At 31.8% G+C, this 26,556-nt stretch overlaps 1 protein-coding gene across 3 annotated transcripts in view; it reads right to left on the bottom strand.

Moving 5' to 3' along the window:
* The window catches only part of LOC134700161 (fibroblast growth factor receptor 2-like), a 67,619-nt gene that overhangs the window by 24,828 nt on the left and 16,235 nt on the right, over positions 1 to 26,556 (bottom strand). Inside the window, exons 4-11 of one of the 3 annotated variants that reach the window (XM_063561524.1) lie at positions 21,901 to 22,090; positions 20,038 to 20,164; positions 14,964 to 15,151; positions 13,234 to 13,369; positions 11,034 to 11,230; positions 10,393 to 10,556; positions 6,550 to 6,662; positions 607 to 717 (exon numbers count right to left, since the gene is read on the bottom strand). In XM_063561524.1, the coding sequence (XP_063417594.1) occupies positions 607 to 717; positions 6,550 to 6,662; positions 10,393 to 10,556; positions 11,034 to 11,230; positions 13,234 to 13,369; positions 14,964 to 15,151; positions 20,038 to 20,164; positions 21,901 to 22,005 (1,141 nt within the window). In that variant the 5' untranslated portion in view covers positions 22,006 to 22,090. Of the gene's footprint in view, positions 1 to 606; positions 718 to 6,549; positions 6,663 to 10,392; positions 10,557 to 11,033; positions 11,231 to 13,233; positions 13,370 to 14,963; positions 15,152 to 20,037; positions 20,165 to 21,900; positions 22,091 to 26,556 lie in introns of those variants that run through there. The other 2 variants (XM_063561526.1, XM_063561525.1) reach the window with 2 other exon arrangements.

Raw genomic sequence — 26,556 nt, 5'->3', positions numbered from 1 at the left:
TTTCTTGTATGCAATCAAATGTTATGTTAAATTTTTTCTATAGTACTGGACAGGATAAAACTTTACTCATGCCAAGTATATCTTTATTTGTAACAAAGATAAATTCTGCACATTTTTTCTAAAAGTGCAAATTTAACAAATACTATGGTCGAGTTGTTGTCGCTTTGACACATTCCCCATTTCCTTTTTCAATTTTAATAGGGAAAAATCAATGGTGGTATTACACCTAGAGCAAATCTGACATGTGTGGGTAATCTTCTTTCTATGAAACTACTGAGACACATTTAACCATACTTGACCATAATAATTAATATGTTTTTTCTTTAAAAAATGTATCAGATGACCCCACCTTCCAACCCTCATGGCCCACATGAATAAAAATGGAACATAGGGGTAAAATGCAGATTTTTGTATATATCTCTGAAACTAACCCATTTGGAGCAAATCCGACAGGGGGCAGTTGATGGTTTTCTCAGAGCATGGGTCCTGTGTAATTTCGAGGAGAAGATTTTTTAAAAAGTTAACGGACATTGAATATGGACGACAGACAACAAGTGCTGCCCATTGGACCAAGATCTTGTTTAACCCTTAAAGTACACCACTTACCATTTTGTGTACAACATCCCAGGAAATTAATGATATTTTCATGGCATCCTATTAATTTCATCACTTCCATTTCTTGCATTAAATCTGTCAATTCTCTATCGGTTGCATCCTCTAAAATATTTAAATAATATTGACAATTATTAATGGATAAAACCATTGGTCACATTCAAAGAATACTGTGGATTCATTCATTTTCATGGATTGCTTAAAACTTGCATAATCGTGGATATTTGATTTTGTAATTTTTCCAATCTCTGTATTCAAAGCCTATTCAAAATATGTTATTCAATGAACATTTGAATTCAATGTTCACCTGTACCCACGAAAATTGGTATCAAACTAATGTTAATGAATCAAAAGTAATTTGTCCCAACCCAGGACAAAGAGGGGTTCCATTTACTATATGTCCCCATTCAAAAACATTGATCAGGAACCCTCCCCTTGCAGTGGCGTAGCTTGCATGTATGCTCAGATGCTCAAGCATCCACATCATTTTGACAAAACAAAATTAAAAAAAACAGCAGTTTAACTCGGAAGTATCAAAATGTAACAAGGCTGAGGATATGAGGATAACGTCCAGTCATTTTCGAAGCAGTATGCCTGGTCTTTCATTTAGGATAATTTAGTTTGATAGTTGAATCGCAGAATAGTGTTTCAAGTTAACTTTTGTTCGTATAAATAGTCTATGTCATCAGCTAAGGCAAGCGGAGAGGACTGATATGCAGACCCGTGGACATGTTTCATCTGAAATTGAACCTAGTGGAGGGATGGCTTCTCATTTGACTAGTAGTAACTAACAACTAAAACACCATATCCTGATATCGTTTCTTGCGACATTGTAAACGACGTGATAAAACAAATCAATTTGTAATAGATCGTGATAAGTCCTAGGCTTATGAATTCCCGTTTCTATTTAGGTTATAATACTAATTTTATTTTAATTCAGTAAAGAACAAAGATCCAATATTCCTCGCCATGCACATTACATGTCATATTTTATCTATCAAAGGCCAAGGAACAAGGGAATAACTAAAAAAAACTTTTATTTCTTTTTCTTTTTTATTTCTAATATCTAAAAAGAAATAAAAGCTTCACAGCAAATGAAATGGGATTTCCATTACAATTTATATTTCAAAGGGACATTACTAGTTAAAAATATTTGATTACGAATTATTTTCAAAATTGTCAAAGACATTGCGCTTATGATATGAGTTTCACTTAATCTGACAAGAATTGTACACATGAGAGTGCTAACAAGACCGGACGATCGGACGCCCGGTATTTTTATGTCTCCTGCATGCGTTTAGCTCAGTAATAAAAAATCCAAGGTTGTAGACTCAAATTCCTGGAAAGAGAAGTCACTTCAGTTCCTATACTCAGAAGTTCCTAAATTATACAGAAGTGCCGCTGTAATGGAGTACGTTTAAAAGGTTTTTGATATGTCAAATAGAAGATTGGGGGGGAAACTTTACATCAAATATTTATGAATTGAATAATGGTAGTTTCAAGGAAACAATAAAATTTGGTTAAAAATATAAATATATGAATTGGTGGGTATTTTGAATTTAAACAAAAATCTAACTAGTGTCGGCTTCTGGGGGAGTACATGTGCTTAAATAAAAAATATTTTCTGCACAAAAAGGTCCAAAACATTTTTCAGCTCGCTCGACTCGGCAAAACATCCACATCATTTGAACCCTGGCTACGTCACTGCCTTGGATCCCCAATAGAACAAGCAGAGCTTGCATTGCTCACAAGTTTGTTTTTTTGCTTAAATCTTTCATCAATGACTGTTTTTGCTTTTCAATTTATATTTAATAATAAGAGGCTTACAAATGCCATTACAATGTTCATTGTATCTGTCATATTTTCATTAAAAGCAAATAAATGCATTTTACCCATAGTGTCTTTGTTTCTTGAAGTACAAGGAAATATAATACAAATTTATACTAAATTCATTTGCGAAGATTTATAAAGTTAAAAAAACTAGAGGCTCTAAAGAGCCTGTGTCGCTCACCTTGGTCTATGTGAATATTAAACAATGGACACAGATGGATTCATGACAAAATTGTGTTTTGGTGATGGTGATGTGTTTGTAGATCTTACTTTACTAAACATTATTGCTGCTTACAATTATCTCTATCTATAACAGTACTTTCTGTGGAAAATGTTATTGAAAATCTTCAAATTTTAAGAAAATTGTTAAAAATTGACTATGAAGGGCAATAACTCCTTAGGGGGTCAATTGACTATTTTGGTCATAAGTGACTTATTTTTAGTTCTTACTTTGCTGTACATTATTGCTGTTTACAGTTTATCTCTATCTATAATAATATTCAAGATAACAAAAAAAACAGGAAAATTTCCTCAAAATTACCAATTCAGGGGCAGCAACCTAACAACCTATTATCCGATTCATCTGAAAATTCCAGGGCAGATAGATCTTGACCTGATCAACAATTTTACTTCCTGTCAGATTTGCTCTTAATGCTTTGGTTTTTGAGTTATAAGCCAATAACTGCATTTTACCCCCATGTTCTATTTTTTACCATGGCGGCCATCTTGGTTTTTGGCCGAGTTACCTGACACATATTTTTAACTAGGTACCCCAATTATGGCTAAGTTTGGTTAAATTTGGCCCAGTAGTTTCAGAGGAGAAGATTTTTCTAAAAGATTACTAAGATTTACGAAAAAATGGTTAAAAATTGACTATAAAGGGCAATAACTCCTAAAGTGGTCAACTGACCATTTTGGTCATGTTGACTTATTTGTAGATCTTACTTTGCTGAACATTATTGCTGTTTACAGTTTATCCCTATCTATAATAATATTCAAAATAATAACCAAAAACAGCAAAATTTCCTTAAAATTATCAATTCAGGGGCAGCAACCCAACAACGGGTTGTTCGATTCATCTGACAATTTCAGGGCAGATAGATCTTGACCTGTAAACATTTTTACCCCATGTCAGATTTGCTCTAAATGCTTTGGTCTTTGAGTTATAAGCCAAAAACTGCATTTTACCCCTATGATCTATTTTTAGCCATGGCGGCCATCTTGGTTGGTTGGCCGGGTCACGCCACACATTTTTTAAACTAGATACCCCAATGATGATTGTGGTCAAGTTTGGATTAATTTGTCCCAGTAGTTTCAGAGGAGAAGATTTTTGTAAAATATAACTAAGATTTACGAAAAATGGTTAAAAATGGACTAAAAAGGGCAATAACTCCTAAAGGGGTCAACTGACCATTTCGGTCAAGTAGACTTATTTGTAAATCTTACTTTGCTGAACATTATTGCTGTTTATAGTTTATCTCTATCTATAATAATATTCAAGATAATAACCAAAAACAGCAAAATTTCCTTAAAATTATCAATTCAGGGGCAGCAACCCAACAACAGGTTGTCCGATTCATCTGAAAATTTCAGGGCAGATAGATCTTGACCTGTAAACATTTTTACCCCATGTCAGATTTGCTCTAAATGCTTTGGTTTTTGAGTTATAAGCCAAAAACTGCATTTTACCCCTATGTTCTATTTTTAGCCATGGCGGCCATCTTGGTTGGTTGGCCGGGTCACGCCACACATTTTTTAAACTAGATACCCCAATGATGATTGTGGCCAAGTTTGGTTTAATTTGGCCCAGTAGTTTCAGAGGAGAAGATTTTTGTAAAAGTTAACAACGACAGACGCCGGACGCAAAGTGATGGGAAAAGCTCACTTGGCCCTTCGGGCCAGGTGAGCTAAAAATAAAACAACTTGTGTAATTGTCCTTATTGACAATTTTGGTCATAAAAAACATTTTTGAAGATGTGACTTTGCTGAACATTTTTTGCTGTTTACAGTTTATCTTTATCTTTAATTAATTTCATACAAAAACTGAAAAAATTCCTTAAAATAACCAATTTAGTGGCAGGAACCCAACAATGGCAGCCATGTTTGTCGATGGATCAAAACTTCGGATACAATTTATAAGCAAGATACCAGATAATTAAGGAAATTTTTTTTTTGTTAAAGTTTGAAATCTTTGGCCCAGTAGTTTCAGAGAAGGTTTTTTGAAATAGTTAACAACAGATGATGATGGACGCCAAGTCATTAGTGATAACATAAGCTCAAATGGTTATAGCTAACAAGAATGTGTCCCCAGTACATGAATAGCCCATCCACACTATCATTTTCTATGTTCAGTGGACCTTGAAAATGGGGGAAAATTTCTAGTTTGGCATAAAAATTACAAAGATTATAAAATAGAAAACATGAGCCCTAAGTTTCAAGTTGATTGGACTTCAACTTTATCAAAAACTACCTCTACCAAAAACTTTAACCAATCCTTTAACCTGAAGCGGGACAGACAGACGGAAGGACAAACGGACGGAAGAACGAACCAATGGATGGACAGACAAAAGAACAAATGAATGGACGCCCAGAACAGAAAACATAATGCACCAAAATGGGGCATAATAAATGGGTTTTAATCGATCCTACAAACTATCCATGTTTATGTAATAAGGAGTACTGTCTTTTGGTATGTATAACGAACACATTTACATTTATACCCTGTGTGTTATACATGACTACAAATATTTTCTTAGTTTTTTTTCAGGTCCAAAATTGGACCAAGAAATTTCCAATTGAAGTGAAAAGTAAAGATTTTTTTTGCTCAAACCTTGATTGTTTTTTATGTGTTATAATATTAATATTCTTGATTTGTCATGTTTTATTCAAATAAAATACATTTTATATCTTTGTTGTTACGTTTTTCGTGTAAATTAGTCAATATGTTTTGCAATCCAGAAATTTGCCAATTGTCTTAATATTGAAGACACAATAAAGCTTTTGTTATTGGTTAAATCAGCCTAGAGTTGTGTTCCTTGTTGTCATAACTTATTGTTTTGTATGTGTTCATCATAAAGAGTTGAAGAAAAGTGTATGAAAATTTAATAAACAACACTCAATTTGAAAAGATAAACCATATAATATATCAGGTGATCACAAGCCATGTGGCTCAGTCATGTGACATAATATTGTAAAGTGATGATTTATTCTATGAGAAGTTTATTTTTATAAATACGTTTTTACTTTGTAACTTTTCAACTTTTAAACAACTGTTTAAAACCTTTCAAGAAATTATGATTGAAAACATGATTATCACATAATTGTAACCTGAACAAATTTAATTAGGAACAAGGTCAACCTGTCACCGATTTGTTTTGACATTCATTAGACCTGCATGGGGTTGAAGTCATAAAACTTTGCTCAGTGCTCGGAGCACAAAAATCTTGCTCAAAACATAAAATCCAGCATTTTGATTGGTTTTTATTTGTATAAGTACAAAAAACTGACTCAAATATTTATTACTTCAAAGCCTGTTGATTGAGGTGGGATAATCCAGATTAACAGCTAGAATCATCAAACAAAAAATAAAAGTATTGAGATTTTAACAATTCATTACAGCACTAATGACATTAATTGATTTGTAATTATTTTATTGTTTGAATCAGAACATTAATTGGATATTTAATCTTGTCCTTTATACTCAAACAATTCATCCTTTTAACTGTGATTTTCCAAAAATTATCAAAGTTCAAAGCCCATAATTATAGCAAAAATGAGCCTAGCGGAACAAAACTGAAACTTAACAATTCCTAGTTGTGGAATTAGGGAATGACAGAATGATGGAATGACGGAATGACAGAATTACAGAATGACCGAATTACGGACATGGGTAAAACTATATGGCACCGACATCTTTGTTGCGGGCCATATTCGTTGCAGGGCCATAACAATGCAAATTTTTCAATAAAGATAAAAAAGATGGAAAAAATTCAATTCTTATTTCCCAAAATTTTATGCTTGTCTAATAAAAAAAGAAAACCTAAGCATAAATCCAGTTTTCATTAATACTATTTGATATTTGATCTAAAATATATAAGTAAATTTTACCCTTCAACATCTTGACTGCTATGGCAGTTGTTGGAGCTTTATTTAAACCAACAGCTTCTGCTTTAAAAACTTTACCAAATGCTCCTTCCCCAAGAGGTTCACCAAGTGATAACCTATAACAATAAATAAATTATTTCATCTCATATTCATTTAGATATTGAGATACTGATTGATGTAACCATATATATATAACTAAATAAAATTCTAATAGTTGTACACATTTTCTTAGATATAAGAAGATGTGGTATGAGTGCCAATGAGACAACTCTCCATCCAAATGACAATTTATAAAAGTAAACCATTATATGTCAATGTACGGCCTTAACACAGAGCCTTGGCTCACACTGAACAACAAGCTATAAAGGGCCCCAAAATTACTAGAGTAAAACCATTCAAACGGGAAAACCAACATTCTAATTTATATAAAACTAGAGGCTCTAAAGAGCCTGTGTCGCTCACTTTTGTCTATGTGAATATTCAAGGACATGACAAAATTGTGTTTTGGTGATAACTAAGATTTATGAAAAATGGTTAAATATTGACTATAAAGGGCAATAACTCCTAAAGGGGTCAACTGACCATTTCGGTTATGTTGACTTATTTGTAAATCTTACTTTGCTGAACATTATTGCTGTTTAGTTTATCTCTATCTATTATAATCATGATAATATTCAAGATAATAACCAAAAACAGCAAAATTCAAGGGTAGCAACCCAACAAAAGGTTGTCCGATTCATCTAAAATTTTTAGGGCAGATAGATCTTGACCTGATCAACAATTTCACTCTATGTCAGATTTGTTCTAAATGCTTTGGTTTTTGAGTTATAAACCAAAAGCTGCATTTTACCCCTATGTTCTATATTTAGCCCTGGCGGCCATCTTGGTTGGTTGGCCGGGTCACTTGACACAATTTTTAAACTAGATACCCTAATAATGTTTTGGCCATGTTTGGTTAAATTTTTATAAAAGTTAACGACGATGGATGATGGACGCCAAGTGATGAGAAAAGCTCACTTGGACCTTCGGGCCAGGTGAGCTAAAAACAAGAAACGAGAAACACATATAAATTATATAAACAAACTACAACTATACTGTACATCAGATTCCTGACTGTGATGGATTAAATGTTTTAATGGGTTAAACCATTTATTACTTATGATTTACAATTTTCAGGGCTTTTGAACAATTTTGTACCGAGACACATGTTTTTTTTTATCTAGGTAATGTGAGAATGTTATATTTGCTCTTTTAAAAAATTACCAGAAAATCAAGTTTCTCACATTGTATTGCATGATCAGGCCTCTACAATAACATTTTTTTTAACTTGTCCAGGAGGACTTTGCATTATAAGTTGATTCAAGGAACAAAAGAAATTTAAAACAATAGAACAGAAGTTAGTTTTATATCTTTTGAAATATTTTTCAAAAATTATGAGTCAAGAAAAACTGAAACTAGTCATGTCACAGAACTTAGGATCTACTTTTTAACAATGCCAAGTCAAATCAGACTTGCATATGAGGCACCGTCTGATAGGCATGTCAATGTAAATTCATTGGATTTGTATCGTGTTTTTATTTTAAAGTCGAATTTTTTGTCAGCTTTTTCCAGTTTTATCCATTTCATACAGTAAGTACAGAGTGAGTCATGGATGATATTACGACACTCATTCCAATTTATAATTGACTGGGGAAGATAATTAGGTCCTTTACTGAGGAATGATTTTAACTCTCCGTCTTGAAATATGTTAAGATCTCCTGTTATAACATGGGAAATTGGTCCATAAATGTATTTGGAATTACTGCAATTACATGAAGTAGGTGTATTTTCACTGATATTAAAATCTTTACACAATTGGCTATAATTAAACACAAATTTCCGGGTAGATTTCTTGTAAATATAACAAATAAGAGGGAGCTCAGTATTATCAAAATATCCAGGAATTTGTTCTTTAACAGAATGGTTGTTAAAAATACCAGCAATATTTACAAAATCAAAACCTTTTTTGACATACTTTATTTTAATAAAATGTTTTTTATGATCTTCAGGACGATCAATTTTAGGAAACAGTTTAGAATAACAATATGCCATTATAATTTGAACAATTTCGTACTTAGGACTGCTATATGAAATTGTGTTGCAATCCTCTAAAATTTTATTTAACTTATTACAAAAACGTAATCGGTAATGAACAGAGCTTTGTTAACAGATAATGTCTGCCGTTGTTTTTTGAAATAGAAATTAGGTCCGAAATACTGGTGTGATTGGTCCGAAATTTTCTTTGATTGTGATTTTTTCTACGACCATGAGAATGTTTTTTTTCGAACAGTTTTAGAAACAATATCCAAAATGTTAACAGTATCGGTTCTTGATATTTTTTAATCTAATTTAATTCAATTATTTTCCGTGATTGTACAAACTTTGAATGAGATTCACCAGGCTGCTTATTTACTTCTTCCAAAGGTTGAACTGCTAAATATTTGATAGGATGACTGTGCTTCTTAAGGTGTTGATAAATGATACTTTTGAATTTATTGGGTTATTTTCTTGAGTGCGTTTAGATAAATATCGACCAGTTTAACCTACGTACTGAATACCGCATCCTGGTTTGTTTCATGTGAGTAAATAAATAAGACTGTTTTTTTTTCAAGTTATATCAGTTTCAAATTTTAAAGAAAATGCGCAACCGTTAAGTGTGGACCTTACCGTATTGTTGGTGGAAAGACGGGGACATGTTACTCATTTTTTGGTATGACACTTATCGATAGAAGGGCAACCACGATTTTTATTTTTAAAAATGTTAGCGATGGTAAAATTTTAGATAGGCGATTTTGAAGATTGAGACGTGTAGATACCCTTTGAACAAGTTAAGTATCTAATATTTTTCCATTTCTAAGCTTCCTATTTGTTTTTTGTTTGTGAATTATATTAGAAAGGAGCAAAGACTGGTGTCCAGGATATGAACCAGCATACAATGAATTAAGTTATGAAAAAATGATAAATCTGTTCGGCTAAAAACGCTATCTGTATTAATTACCCAACAAGAATGTGTCCTCAGTACACGAATGCCCCACTCGCACTATCATTTTCTATGTTCAGTGGACCGTGAAATTCGGGTAAAATCTCTAATTTGGCATTAAAATTAGAATGATCATATCATAGGGAACATGTGTACCAAGTTTGAAGTCAATTGGACTTCAACATCTTTAAAAACTACCTTGACCAAAAACTTTAACCTGAAGCGGGACAGACGGATGAACAGACAGACAGACGAATGGACGGACGAACGGACGCACAGACCAGAAAACATAATGCCCCTCTACTATCGTAGGTGGGGCATAAAAAAGATAGGGTATATCAGGGTAGCGACTGACGTCTGACTAAATATTCTCGCTCTGACACACACTCCATAATCTAGTATATTATAAGAGCATATAAACCTGTTAAATTAAACTAATATTGATATAGCTTTTACTTGTCTGACCTTTTTATCCTGTAGTACAAGACAATCAGACAAGTGTTATTGTTGAGCCCTAATGATTCCAGTATATATATGAGAAAATGTTAAACCTTGGAAAAAAAGAGTTTTTGGAAAAACTTCTTGTTATATTTCATACTACAGTGGTTACAATATCTATTGAAATCATCTGAAAATTGATACGTTACCAATCAAATATCAGGTCATTATACAGCTTTTAACCAAAGAAACAATCTGGATGTCAGAAACAGTGAGCAATGCTATTTGTGGGTCGACAGATATAAGTTAAAATGTTGTCATGAGTCAATATATATGTCTTTACAGTATGATAACTTTCATGGAATGGTCAATGTTATGCTTTAACTTACTGTTCCCGTCTAAATTCCCAGTGTTTGTCCAGAGGGAGATCATACTCTGACATCATGGTCAAATCAGATGACAAGCGTCTTCTTGGACCAGGTTCAATTCTGATTGTGGGTAAAACAAATGGTTGTGTACCATCATAAGATTTGTATGGATGGTAATTTTCATTCTGGAATTGATGCAAAACATTCTGATATGAAATTAAAATGTATACCTGTTTCAAATTTGTGTGCAGATTCATGTCATTTTTTTTAATTATCATGATTTTGTAATAGAAATAAACATCATAAAAGTTTGAAGAGCACACAGACTATCGCTAATAATAAATGAAGCAAGTCCAGATGCAAAGCTGTTATAAATATTCAAATCTAAAATTGACAAAAACTTCCTTAAAACTAAATTAGATTCTGTCTAGATTGAATATCTTTATTTTCATAATCTAAACATTACTGATGAACATTTAATGAATCTCAATAATCTTCCTTTCCTAAGACTTTATACTTTGTAACTTTTACACCATATAAAGACAACTTCCTCATAAAACTTCATTTCCTAATTATAACCGAATAAGTCAAACATATTCTTTTTTTGTGCACTTGTATTTGAAATTATCAGTAATAAAATATGTTTGAATATTGAAACTAGCCTGTGTCATGACAATTACTCTCTTGACATTTCTATATTTGCTGGACTGTACCCTCTTGTAATGTCTATAACATTTAAATATCAGGAGTAACAGGAAGAGAACAACTACTGATGCGACACCACCGATAATGTAGATTACTATTTGCTCTTTATCGTTTGTTCCTCCTGAACTAATGTCTACTGCTTCTGCTTGTTCATCTGCAATTAAAGTATTTGTAATTAAAAAGTTTTCAAAAGATGAAATAATATGTTTGAAAGGAAATGGTAAATATGTGTCAGCTCAATAGCTGGCTTATCTACAATATTTATAACCAATTCAATCCTTTTTTCCTCCTCATCAAACTTTTAATTGTTAAAAGTCTTTATTTTAGGAATGATTGTAATATTTTTTTCTGTTTATGAAGGAATAATATCATTAAAAAAAATGTGGTGCACACTGAATAACCCACTACATAAGTTACTCTAAAGTGTGTATCACATTCAACATTTTTAACGATGAACGCCATGATTTTTGTTGGTGTTAAAACTGCTTATTCTCCTTTTTTATAAGTGTTCTATACTTTAAGCACCTGCATAGCCATTTTTACTTGATAGAAATATAAGATAAGGGGGTTTCAAATATTTATTTATTACATATATAAAGTTAAGATAAAGTGATCAGCCATCATATATTATAATTGGTAAAAAGTATCTCTGCTTAAGCTACATAATGTCAACTTTGGTAACACTATTGAGCAGTGGCTTTCTGGTAGGTAGCTGTCTCAATATGTTTGGTAAAGTCATTAGGGTCACCATAGTCAGCTTGGCAAGAAGTGTAGTAACTTTACTAGTAAGCATGATCTTGACCCAATGGCACTGGACTTGTACAATTTAAAATCAGATCTCCAGGCAGAGAAAATTTGGCTAGATAATTGGTTGTTTTTAATTTGCTGCTAGGGTATTTGGTAACTATAACTGTTCAATGTTTTCAACAGCATCAAATTAAAGTCTTTTTTTTTACATCTTAATCCATTGTCAGTATTTCACTTTTAATCATCCAGACGTGTGTCTTAAACTAGCTAGTTGATGACCAGGTAATTGCCAATAATTTGTTATTGCTGTATATATAGTCTAATAATAAACACCTTCATTGATTACTCAAAGCTATTAACCTTACGACACAAAAACAAGAAAAAGAAATGGTGATCGACCTTCTGTTTTTACAGACTTTTCCAATATCAATTTCGAGTTTCTCAAGAGTTTTACCCTGTCAGTTTTAATTCTGTAAACAAAAATGTTTACTGAAACTTTTTCGATGTTGACATTTTCAAAAGTTGTAGATTTCAAATTTTAATGGGAAGGATGGAAGAGGGTCTGAAAAACAAGAGATTTCGACTCCCATCGGAAGAATCACATGTATGACATACAAAATTTAATTATTACACAATACAAACTAGACTAAGTGAAATCCCTGGCCACACTTCACTCTGAAACTGTTTTATAGCAAAGTCAATGTTGGATTTCTTTGACAGACACAAATGATGCCCCTGCAGATGCAAAGTCTTATTTAAAAATAACTGTCTAACACTTTACCTAAAATATGACAAAGGTAAATTATATTATCACCCAAAAGAGCAAATATAAATAAGAATCAAAATCCTGACCCCATGCACAAAAAATGGAAAAACCACCAACTAAGTGAAAACTTCCTAGCATTTAACTGTAGGACAATTATCTGTATGCGAGCTCCCCTTATGCAAGTAACTACTACAAAAAATGATTAAGAGCAAATATTAAACAAAATCAAAACCCTGACCACATGCACACCTTCAATACATGTACAAAGACTACAAACAGACATCAGAGTGAAAACTTCCTAGAATTCAAACTGTAGGAGGAGTTAAGTGGAATAACTGTACACCCATAATGGGACGGACATACAGAGAGACACTGACAGGGGTAAAATAATATGACGTTTCAGTTGTGGCGGCATTAAAAGAATTAAATTTTTTAGAAAAAACTGTACATTAATTTCCAATTTTCATGATGCCAAACCTCCTATTTTTATGACAGTCTATAAAAAATTTATTGATAATGATGTAATCGAAAATTGATAATTAATTCTCCAAACGATTAAATCATTTTTATGTGAATATTTTGCTCTAAGACGCATTATTTCTTGGTGAAAAACAAACATTTCTCATTCTTATCTAAGCCTTTACCTAAAACTGTTAGCCAGGCAGTCTGGTAATATCTACCAAGTGGATTAGAAATCAAGCAACCATACCATCCAGCATTATCTTTTGTTACATTCTTTATTGTCAGTATTTCTGGGTGACTTAAATTCACCATGGATTGCTAAAATATCAAATAAAACAGCATTAGAGGATGAGTATATAAAACATTGAAAACCAAATTTTCAAAAAAGTGAACTAAGACAATAAATTATCAAAAAAGTGAAAAAAGAAGAAAATATTTCAATAAACTAGACAATTAGAATCACATTATTTTCTTAATTCACTTGAGATTTGTCATGCAGTCAGTTTTTTAAATATACACATGTATATATACTATTGTATAACACTTTTTAACAGCAAGATAAACTTATCAACAGACAATAAGAAATTAAATTTAAAGAAACATTCACATCAAGATCATTCAGACACACAATATCTGTAAACATTTCATGACTCAGTGAGACATTTTTCAAGCGACATACATTTTGGTGTGAAAATCCCAATGCAACCTTCTACTTGAGGTATTAATAAGTTAAAGTTATGAAATAACTGTTTCACAAATGATATCGGATATGTTCCTTATGTTGTTACTACAATCCCCTTCCCTTTCATGAATGTGACCTACTAAATTAGACTATTTACTGGACTTGTCATTACATAAGCAACATGACGGGTGCCACATGTGGAGCAGAATCTGCTTACCATTCTGGAGCACCTGAGATGACCCCCAATTTTTGATGGGATTCGTGTTGCTTATTCTTTATTTTTCTATGTTGTGTCATGTGTTCTTATTGTTTGTCTTTTTTATTTTTAGCCAGGTGTTGTCAGTTTATTTTAGTTGATTTATGAGTTTGACTGTTCCTCTGGTATCTTTCGTCCCTCTTTTTTTGAAGTCTAGATTGACTATATAGATATAAAAATTCTGGTCTTGGCCCGTAATTCCTAAACAGTTTGGACCATCACCACCAAAAAAAAATCTGAATCTTCCTTTTGTGGTTTTAATATAACTAAAAAGTGTGTGAAGATTTATGGAATAATCATAAATAGTTTCTGAGATACGGCACAACATGTAAAACTCCTCCTTTTTTTTTTTAATAAACATGATCACTCTAAAATAAGATAAAGAATCATCACAAAAAAGTAAACAGATCTTCAGATTAATATAACTTACCACTGAACCATGAAAATGAGGTCAAGGTCAGATGACTCCTGCCAGTTGGACATGTACACCTTACAGTCCTTCCATACACCAATATACAAGACCTATTGCTTATAGTATCTGAGATATGGACTTGACCACCAAAACTTAACCTTGTTCACTGATCAATGAAATGAGGTCGAGGTCAAGTGAAAACTGTCTGACAGGCATGATGACCTTGCAAGGTACGCACATACCAAATATAGTTATCCTATTACTTATAATAAGAGTGAATTTAACATTACAAAAAATCTGAACTTTTCTTTAAGTAGTCACTGAACCATGAAAATGAGGTCAAGGACATTGGACATGTGACTGACATGAGGCATCTATATACAAAGTATGAGGTATCCAGGTTTTCCATCTTATAAAATACAAAGCTTTTAAGAAGTTAGCTAATGCCACCGCCGCTGCTGCCGGATCACTATCACTATGTCTAGCTTTCTGTGAGAAAAGTCGCAGGCTCGCCAAAAATTGTCATAATGAAAAAATTTCTTTTAGTAGAAAATCATTTAACCTGTATGATGTTGACATATGGCTGGTTTTCATCGTCTCGATAGGAACCATTGACTGTGTATTGTTGTAACCATTGTGTATGGTGCTGTAGGTCATTTCTCAACACTTTACACTCAAACCTAGCATCACTCCCGGCTTGAACTGTCTGGTTATTTGGTCCCAAACCAATTGGTTTTGTCATTATTGTCACTTTTAATATATATGATTAATTAATTATTTACAGTTTTTGCCGTTTCCATGAATAAATACACTATTAAATAGATGTAAAAGAACGGAGAAAACTGAATTAGTGACAAGATTAAACTTAATTGATAATAAAGTATTTTATATATGTTTCTCACACAAAATTAATTTGGGAAATGATCTAACAATTTGAAATTGGTTAAAAAATTTATATAAAATTTCAATTGAAGATTTCTTGCTATTGTGTAATTGCGTTATACTGTGTTTATGCGCAATACTGTGCAAAAGAAGATTTCTTTCTATTGCGCAAACTGTGTAATTAGATTTTTCTTGTTTCTTGTTATTTGGCAATATTGTGCAAGATATAGATTTCTTGCTATTGTGCAATTGCAAATTTCTAGCTATTGAGCAATTACTTTTACATAAAGATATCAGAAATAAACAATGGAAATTTGAAAATGTTACTTAAGGTGGTACCTAACACTACAGGGAGATAACTCTGTAAAGTCAGCTAAACGTTTTAATTACGTTGTGTTGTAAAGGGAATATTAAGCTTCTCAATGATCAAAATTGTTGTTTCTCAAACTGCTATATAACCAGTGTTATTTTTCTGACAAAACGGTTGGTTCAAAAAAAATTTAAATTTTTATATTTTTGTTAAAAGGTCAATGTAAATACATTGGCAAAGTTTTATGAAAACTAAACAAGCCAAATTAATTTTAGTGAAAGTGTTGGGTACCACCTTAAGACAAAAAAAAAATTAAAAAAATTATAACACCATCTTCCAATTTTTAAAACGCCTTTGAGCAATTTCCTCTATACTCAATATCTGCCTATAGTTTGTGCAATGGTACCTTGCAGTACAATTTTAGAGAGATCCATACACTTAAACACAAGTTAATGTCTGGAAACTAGAAAAAATGCTTGTTTTGGTCTCTTTTTTGCCCCTTATTCTGTAACATTTGAGGCAAATACCGCAAACTAAATCCTAGCCTTCCCTTGTGATATGGAATCTTGAGGTACAATTTCAGAGAGATTTATACATTTAAACACAAGTTATTGTCTTTATTGTCTGATAATGGACATTATTCTAAGCTCCAAATTATACACAAGAAACAAAAAATAAAAATCGTACAAGACTACCAAAGGCTTGAAGCTCCTGACTTGTGACAGCCGCAAACATGAGGCCTTTTGTGTCTTAAGTTGATAAAGATGTGAAAACAATATTCTACTACAAAAAATATTTGTGGTCGTATAAAAAAATGGCTTATAACACATTTTAGCATCATCATTTATGTTTTCTTGTGTTTATTTTAGTTTCACAAGTGTTTATTTTCTGTAAAATTTTCTGCTAATATTCTTATGTCACCCTTTTATGACTTTTGGTAGCTCATTCATAAAAAAGCAACATATACGAAGTACTATCTGAACAGCCAAAATAATATACATGTATTCCTATTTTACCAAAGGTGTGTACTCAAAGGGTTTGAAGAATTTCATGATAGAATCAGAGATAATGTATGCATGATTTTCTATATTTCATGTGCAAAATTAAATCTTTAAAAATAATTGTCAACTAGAGACTCTGAAGAGTCTGTGTCACTCACCTGACACTACTAGGGTTTTTGAAAAAGATAAAAATCATAACAGATACTTAAAATAATGTACTTAAAATAATGTTTGAGGCTAAATTTGGTTAAATATTGTTATCTTTGCTTTCATTCCATTCAGTGGTTCTGTAAAAAAACTAGAGGCTCTAAAGAGCCTGTGTCGCTCACCTTGGTCTATGTGAATATTAAAGGAAGCAGATGGATTCATGACAAAATTGTGTTTTGGTGATGGTGATGTGTTTGTACATCTTACTTTACTGAACATTCTTGCTGATTAAAATTATCTCTATCTATAATGAACTTGGCCCATTAGTTTCAGTGGAAAATGTAAGTAAAAATTTACAAATTTTTATGAAAATTGTTAAAAATTGACTATAAAGAACAATAACTCCTAAGGGGGTCAATTGACCATTTCGGTCATGTTGACTTATTTGTAAATCTTACTTTGCTCAACATTATTGTTGTTTACAGTTTATCTCTATCAGTATCAATAATAATATTCAAGATAATGACCAAAAACAGCAAAATTTCCTTAAAACTAACAATTCAGGGTCAGCAACCCAACAACGGGTTGTCCGATTCATCTAAAATTTTCAGAGCAGATAAATGTTGACCTGATAAACAATTTTACCCCATGTCAGATTTGCTCTAAATGCTTTGAGTTTTGAGTTATAAGCCAAAAACTGCATTTTACCCCATGTTCTATTTTTAGCCATGGCGGCCATCTTGGTTGGATGGCCGGGTCACCAGACACATTTTTCAAACTACTAACCCAAAGATGATTGTGGTCAAGTTTGGATTAATTTGGCCAAGTAGTTTCAGAGGAGAAGATTTTTGTAAGATTACTAAGATTTACGAAAAATGGTTAAAAATTAACTATAAAGGTCAATAACTCCTAAAGGGGTCAACTGACCATTTCAGTCATGTTGACTTATTTGTAAATCTTACTTTGCTGAACATTATTGCTGTTTACTGTTTATCTCTATCTATAATAATATTCAAGATAATAACCAAAAACAGCAAAATTTCCTTAAAATTACTAATTCAGGGGCAGCAACCCAACAACGGGTTATCCGATTCATCTGAAAATTTCAGGGCAGATAGATCTTCACCTGTTTAACAATTCGATCCCTATCAGATTTGCTCTAAATGCTTTGGTTTTTGAGTTATAAGCCAAAAACTGCATTTTACCCCTATGTTCTATTTTTAGCCATGGTTGGCCGGGTCACCGGACACATTTTTTAAACTAGATACCCCAATGATGATTGTGGCCAAGTTTGGTTTAATATGGCCCAGTAGTTTCAGAGGAGAAGATTTTTGTAAAAGTTAACGACGACGACGGACGGACCTATATTAAACTATGTCCACACTGGTGGCCATCTTGGATGATGGATCAATTACAAAGTAACAGCACATTGTCAGCAGCTCATAAAGCTCATGTTTATCCTATTTTTTGTTTCATTCCATTCAACATGTTCAATGGTTCTCTAAAAGAAGATAATTAAATGTATTTCCTGTAGGGTTCTATGTGAAACTTAGTCCCCTGCTGGTGGCCATATTGGATGATAGATCTACTAAAAAGTAACAAAAATTGGTCAGCACCTCATAGGAACATTCTGGCTGTGTTTAATTTCATTCCATTCAGTGGTTCTTTAATAGAAGACATTTGTATGTTTTTCTCATAGGGACATAAATGTAAAACTAAGTCCCCCGTTGGCGGCCATCTTGGATAATGGATCGACTACAAAGTAACAAAATTCGGGCAGCACCTCATAAGGAACATTCATGCCATGTTTGGTTTCACTCCGTTCAGTAGTTCTCTAAAAGAAGTCATTTGTATGCATTTTCCATAGGGTCCTATGTTAAACTAAGTCCCAGGCTAGTGGCCATTTCGGATTATAAATCAGCTAAAAAATAACAACACTTGTTCAGTACCTTGGTCATGCTATGTTTGGTTTCATTTCATTCAGTGGTTATCTAACAGAAGACATTTGTATGTATATACAATAGGGTCTTATGTTAAACTAAGACCCCCACTGGCAACCATCTTTGATGATTGATAGGTAACAACACTTGGTCAGCACCTCATTAAGACCTTAAATTTCACTCTATGTTTGGTTTCTTTCCATTCAGTGTTTTTCTGAAAGAAGACATTTCTATGTGTTTCCCGTATGGTCCTATTTGAAAATAAGTCTCATGCTTGCAGCCGTCTTGGATGATGGATTGGCTACATAGTAACAACACAGTCATGTTCGGCATCTCATAAGAAACATTCATGCTATGTTTGGTTTCATTCCATTCAGTGGTTACCTAAAGGAAGATATTTGAATGTAATTCCCATAGGGTCCAATGTAAAACTAAGTCCCCCCACTGGCAGCCATCTTGGATGATGGATTAGCTACAAAGTAACAACATTTTTTCAACACTTCATAAAGAACATTCATGCAATGTTTGGTGTCATTCCATTCAGTGTTTCTCTAAAAGAAGACATTTGTATGTATTTCACAAAGAGTCCTATGTTAAACTAAGTCCCCCGCTGGATCCATCTTGGTTGATGGATCGACTACAAAGTAACAAAACTTGGTCAGCACCTCATTTTTAAAAGTAACATTCATGCTATTTTTGGTTCCAATACATTCAGTGGTTCTCTAAAAGATGACATTTGTACGTATCTCCCATAGGGTCATAATGTTGAATTAAGTCCCCTACTGGTTGCCATCTTGGATGATGGATCAGCTACAAAGTAACAATACTTGGTAAGCACCTCATAACAACAATCATGCTATTTTTGGTGTCATTGCATTCAATAGTTCCTTTTAAAGAAGACATTTGTATGTATTTCCAATAGGGTCCTTAGTTAAACTAAGGCCCCTGCTGGCAGCCACCTTGCATGATGGATAGGCTACAAAGCAACAACATTTGGTCGGCACTTCATAAAGAACATTCATGCTATGTTTGATGTCATCCCATTCATTGGTTCTCTAGACATGCTAGAGGAAAATCAAATGTAAAAAGTAATTGACGACTAAAATGGATGATAACGACGGACTCCAAGTGGTGGCCAGGTGAGCTAAAAAGAAACACTCTACAAATCAGCTTTTTTTTTTACTGTAAGTATTTATGGAATTTATTATTTAATTGACACCATCAACATCTGTATAGTTGTCAAAAGTAATCTAGATCAGTGATTCAAAAAAATATGATTACCTACTAGATTCCAGAAAATATTGCTACTTTATTTCTCAATAAAATGTATTCATACAATTTTCAAATTATACTTACATTGAAGAACTTCAATTTTAAAGGTAAAATTTAATATACCCTGTGTATTTTCTAATACACAGGTATATTGTCCTTCGTCCATTTTTTCCAAATTTAAAATAGAAAGTTTCCATTTTCTTATATGGTACTGAAAATATACATATTTTTTTTAAATCTGTAACATATATCAAGAATAAATATATTTTTTTTTTAGACATTTTGAAAACAAACAATGTTAATATAATGTATTAAATCAATTTTTAAGACGTTGTGAACAGCCATTGGCCTTCTCCGGTTTGTTTTTTTTTCTTCACAACTATACATGGCAGACATTTTTTTTCTTTTTCAATCTTTAAGATGTTATAGATATAATTCCTTGGAATGGTGTCACAATATCATGACGTAATTGGTCATAATACTTTTTTATACATTTCATACAATATGTACTTGGGTCAATGCTTTCACACACCAATAAAGGAGAAGGTCCGGTAAGGGCAGATTTTGGCCTCAACTTTCATGTTCATTTAACGAAAGATTTTGGACACTTTTTAAACAGTTAAGTGTCTATCTAATTGATTCAATAAGTTTATGTGAAAGATTTTAACTGATTTAGTCCTTAAAAATAAAAACAGATTCAAGCTTAGAGATGAAAAGCTATCAAATATGCAAAAAAACGTCACTTTTCAGATTGTTTTTGTCAAAAATGAAAGTGGCTGCAGTCGTGTTCATTCTCAACCTTTATATATGTCATGTTTTATCATCAAATACAACTTACATTTCAATATTATGAATTAACATGAAGGCGGCCACTTTCGTTTAAGATGGAAACCATCTAAAATTTAACTAAAATGCTAAAATTGTGAAGATTTCAGTAATTTAGCATGACTTAATGATGTTAGTACCCGATATATGTGCATTGTATTGTCAAAAACAGCCCATATTTGTGTAGCAGGAGCATTCTACTTTCCAATAAATAGATTCAAGATTTCTTCACAATTTTGTAAAACTGCTATATTTTAGGGCCAAAAATGGGTCTTACTGAACCTACTCCTTTACAAAAACTAAATTCTTAAATGTAACTACATTTATTACTAGAACAAAAATATGAGCAAAATAATGTGGGTCAAATACAAAATAACAGATCATTTATTGAAATCAACCTAGCTGTATCAATAATATTAAAAACTGATCATGTCATCATGTCACATTTTATCAAGTTGTATTGAACATTATTATCATACTTGACTTTTTATACTAATGTATGCAATGTATATGTTTGCATTTTGTTTGATTTCTCATGATGAGGGCCTCAGGGAAGATTAGTTATATAGCTAACTGTGTAACCTTCTTAAAATAAAGTATTGTTGTTGTTGTTGTTGGTCACATAAAAAGCAGATTCTGATGACACTTCTGGAACACAGGTCTGACATCATGACACAGCTTTTTGGTAGAGCTCATGTTGTGAAGTCTTTTTAAGTTTCAATATATGTAACATTTAGTAGTCTACTGTTTCTTCTAAGTTTTTGCCATGGCGCTGTTAGCTTGTCAATAGCATAGGAGGTTGAATGTCTCTTGGGTATCTTTTACCTCTCCATCAGAATAACCAAATAATAATGACTTCACAAATATTTATATGGGGATTTGACAACATTAATAATTTTAAACATCCAGCTGCACCACTTCAATCTACTTCAAATTTTTAATGTCATCATTTCATGAATAGCAATTTAAACTGTTTCTATTTACTAATTGAAAAAGTCATTGCCAAAGTTGAGTTCCACATGGTTTGAATGAAATTAGTTTTGCTTTGTGCATACTTATCATTTTGGTCTTACAATTCTTATCAATGTATTCATTTCAATCATTTTTTCTCGAGTTACTTACGTGTCCTCCCTTCATGCCAGGATCAATGTATTGCTTGTTTTTATACCACTTAATGGTAGGTTTTGGTTTTCCACAAGCAACACATTTAATTTCCACAGTAGACATTTCTGGTCTGGCAATCCACTCTCCATTGGTTTTATCTTTAAAAACTGGTGGACCTGTGCCAGACAGACAGACACGGCTTACACTCCTTCAATACAACAGATATAGTTGACATAAATTGCTTATATAGTTTAAGAAAAACATACCAAAACACAAAAATTTTCCACTGAGCAATGAACCGTGAAAATAAGGTCAAGGTCAGACTGACATGTACATCATAAGATATTTCTATACACCAAATATAGTTGACCTATTAAATGGTATTATAGTGTAGGAAAAAAGACAAAACTTAAAAACTTAATACACTTTGACAACTGACATGAAAATGAGGTATAGGTCAGATGACACAGGTCTATAGTTGACCTATTGCATAAAACATTAGAAAAAAGACCAAAACTCAAAAACTTAAATTTGACCACTGAACCATGAAAATGAGGTCAAGGTTAAGTGAAAACTGTCTCAAAGACATGAGGACCTTAAAGGGTACACATATATACCAGGGATGGGGTAATCGTAATCTGTAATCGTAATCGATTGTAATTGATTACATTTTTTCAAGTAATCGACAGTAATCTGTAATCGAAGACATTTTCGATTACATGTAATCGTAATTTAATCGATTACAGCAAAAATTTGGATGTACGTTATCATCGATTACTTTTCGATTACATTTCGATTACTTTAGTAAAATAGTTTGATGAAAAATAACCTATTTCAGAGGAAAATATGTATGTTATCACTTTGTAGTACAGATAAAATATTATGCATCAACAATACTTGAGAGTTAAGCAACTGTCTTATTTCTATCTATATTGTCTCAAGCTGCATTATGAGCAACCAGATCCCCTACCTAAATTTACTTTATATCTAGCTTTTGAAACAAATAGATGTATGTGCTTGTCAATAATTCAATAGCTTTAATATTAAAATAAGAAAATAGATTTGAAATAATAAAATAGATCTAAAATAAGAAATGTGTCCTTCTTTTGTTAAGTTCTGTAGTACATTTTTAAAAGTAGTAAGCTTATTTATGTATTAAATTTCCTGAAAACATCATTTTCAATCAGAGTTGAAATTAAAGCTTAGAATAGATAAACAGTTGATTTCTTAAATGTTATGATAAACATGTATATGTTACAGTAAATAGGTGAAATTAGGAATTACATGTAATTACTAAAATTTAGGAATTACATGTAATCCCCGATGTACTTAGTAAATACAAGTAATTCCTGAAACGGCCCAGTTATTACCAGTAATTACTAATTTTAAAATGAATTTTTACACCTATTTACTAACTGTTAAAACAATGTTGTAATATGGTAAACTGATCAAAAGTTATGGTAATTCTAGCTATAGAAGATCAGTGAGTACTCTTAAAAAGTGATCAGCCTAAAATGTACCTTTTTTGTTATAAGAGCATTAGCTATGAGATATAAAATAAATTAAATATGATTTTTTTGTTTGTTAAATCATTAATGTAAATTATATAGTGAAATTATAATTCACTTTTAGCAGTCAATCTGGTTCTATTTTACTAAAATAAGCAGAGAAACATGGTTGATGATTTTTTTGCACTTGCAAGTGAATAATTGGACCTCATTGAAAACTTATTCATGTGACCTTCAATTCAACACCTAGCTGGAGATAGGTTACCGATGTATTCAGATTTAAAACTGTAAGGGTTTCGCAGAACCCAGTATCTCGCCTACTTTAGCTGTTAGTCACAAGCTCAACAAAAATGGGGGGAAATATCAAATCTTTTGACTAGTGCTGTAAGAAGCTTCTGTCCAAATTTGGTTAAAATCCAGGATGGTTAATGAAATCTAATAAATGTTTAAAAAAAACTTTAATCGCAGAGTGTATGTAATGTTAACTGGAAAAAAAACCAAGTTCATTTATAAGGAATATATGAAAAGGGATTTTTTTTTACAGACTTTACCTCTGGATATTATTTTATTATCATAAACAAGCTTCTGTCCAAGTTTGGTAGAAATCCAGGTTATTCTGAGAAAGTTATCAAAATTTTAAAAACTTTAACCACAATGTGAATGTAATGTTAACTGGCATATATGTCCATTTATAAGTAAAATACGGAAAAACTTGATTTTATTTTCACAAAATTTACTTCTTGAAAATTATCTCATAATTATAGTCAAAATTTAAACACCTTTAACCACATAGTGAAAAACAATAATAAAATTTTGTTGCAGGTAATAATATATAAGCTGGAGTTTGGAGGTCTTGAAAAACTCATAAAAAAGAGAAACACAAAAATATGAAATGTGACTCTTAACACCATCAAATTGTATGAATTTGTTTGTGAAGAATGTCAGCTTTATCACAACAGTCTGACAAAAGAAGTCGTAAATAAAACTATTTTGTAAAAGGAATTAGACATATGTCATTGGGCAAGTTTATATGCAACAACAACAAACAACAAATATTGTATTTGCCAATCACGGCACCCAAAATGAGCAGAACAATTACAATGTAATTTTCAAACATAATGTAAAGTAAATTAAAAATAGGTTAAAAAGGACATAATATGATTGATTTAATTGATTAATATAAGATATTAAAGCAAATGAAGTAAGCAGTGTATGCCTGATGGAGTTTGCAATATAAAGAAATTATGAGATTTTAAGAATTATTCAACCAAATTTGGCATTATCAAATGTTTATCATCAAAAAGAGCTGGCAAAGTTGCCTATAAACTTCTCACAAAATGTATATCTCAATTTTGGATTGATATCATTGTCTTGCATGCTGCAAATGATATTAAGGGAGTTTCAATACTTTTAAAACAACCATTTTTCAGTTTCAATTCACAACCACTAAAGGTGTGCCTTATATTCATTAATCCTTAATTAAGTCAGCCCTAAAATACCTACCCTTTTACTTTCTTATTTTGTATCTTAGATTATATCTTTAATTTTAAAACAAAAATATCAAGTTAGTAAATAGCTGTAAAAATGACAAAGAAAATCAGTGAATACCAGTAATCACTGAAACAACTAGTAAATACATGTAATAACTAAATTGGCAAGTAATTACAGGTATTTACTGAAATGTTTAGTAATTACGTGTAATTCCTAATTTCACCTATTTACTGTAACATATATAAGTTAAATTAAAAAAGAACACAAAATCCTTTTAACAATGAACAAATGGCAATGCATTGCAATTCTTTTTTAGAAATAGATACATGTATCCCTTTGACACTATAGATATATTTTGTATATAATTTGATTGGAGAAGTTAACAAATCTTAACAACATTCTTGCCTTTACTAATGAGATGATCAAAGTCTTCTAATCAATAACAAATATACTTTGTTTTTATTTCAATTATCTTATGTCTAATTAAGAAGAAAATTTAGCCCCAGGTTATAAATTGTACTCCAGTGGCAGTTTTATAATCTGTAATTAGGATGGTTATCCAAACAAAAGGTTTAAATCATGCATGTCATTATAATAATAATAATTTTGATCTTAAAAATTAGCTGAACTGATTAACTATTCTACTTTTTTTTTATATTTCCTTAAACATTATAATTAACTATGCATAAATTTTTTTTTTAAGAGTAAAAACAAAAAAGCTAACGTTAGTCAGTAAGAAAGCAAAATTTTTTAAAAACAATTAGTTATGAATAAGTGATTGTTGCAATGCGATGACATCTTACATTTATGTTGAAAGTCAAAATTTCAAGATTTTTAAATATTTCTAATCTTCATTAAGCATGTTAAGAGATTTGATCTAAACAAAAATAACAGCTATTAACTTCTAATTTAGAAACAATGCCTTAAATGATGTATTTGGTATTTTGTAATTGTGTTTTACTCAGGCATGTTATTTTTTTGTTGAAATGTTGAAGCATGTAATTGACAGTAATCGAAAAGTAATGTAATCGATTGTAATCGATTACATACTAAAATTTGAGTAATCGATTATTAATCGATTGCACAAAAATCCTTCATGTAATCATCGATTACATTTATCAGTAATCGTGCCCATCCCTGATATATACCAAATATAGTAATCCTATTACTTATAACAAGAGGCTCTCAAGTGCCTGAATCGCTCACCTGTTGTTTTTGCTTAAAATCTTTCCCCAACGATAATTTTGCTTTTCAATATACATTAATGAGTGTCTTAAAAATTCCATTTAATCTGTCATATTTTCAAAAGCGAAAAAAATGCATTTTACCACCAATGTTTCATTTTAGTCATAGTGGTTATGATTCTTGACGTACAAGGAAACTAGATATCATTGAGATGGGAGCCATCTCTGTGGGCCCCGCTGTGAATAATGTGCATTAAAAAATTGTATCTTTACCATAGGATATGGAGTTGTCAACTGAAACCAAAGTTTTTGACCTAGGAAGTTGTACATAAATTATGACACACCCTTTGGTGTTGGTTTATTTACATGTCAAGTATAAACTTTGAAATGATAACGGTTATCTAGATATGGAGCGGACACGATCTTCACCACAGGACACGGAGTTGTCAACTGAAACCAAAGTTTTTGACCTTGACCTTTGACCTAGGAAG

Source organism: Mytilus trossulus, unplaced genomic scaffold, assembly GCF_036588685.1.
Source record: "Mytilus trossulus isolate FHL-02 unplaced genomic scaffold, PNRI_Mtr1.1.1.hap1 h1tg000125l___fragment_3__unscaffolded, whole genome shotgun sequence".
Classification (NCBI taxonomy): Eukaryota; Metazoa; Mollusca; class Bivalvia; order Mytilida; family Mytilidae; genus Mytilus; species Mytilus trossulus.
This window is presented reverse-complemented; position numbering and strand designations above follow the sequence as displayed.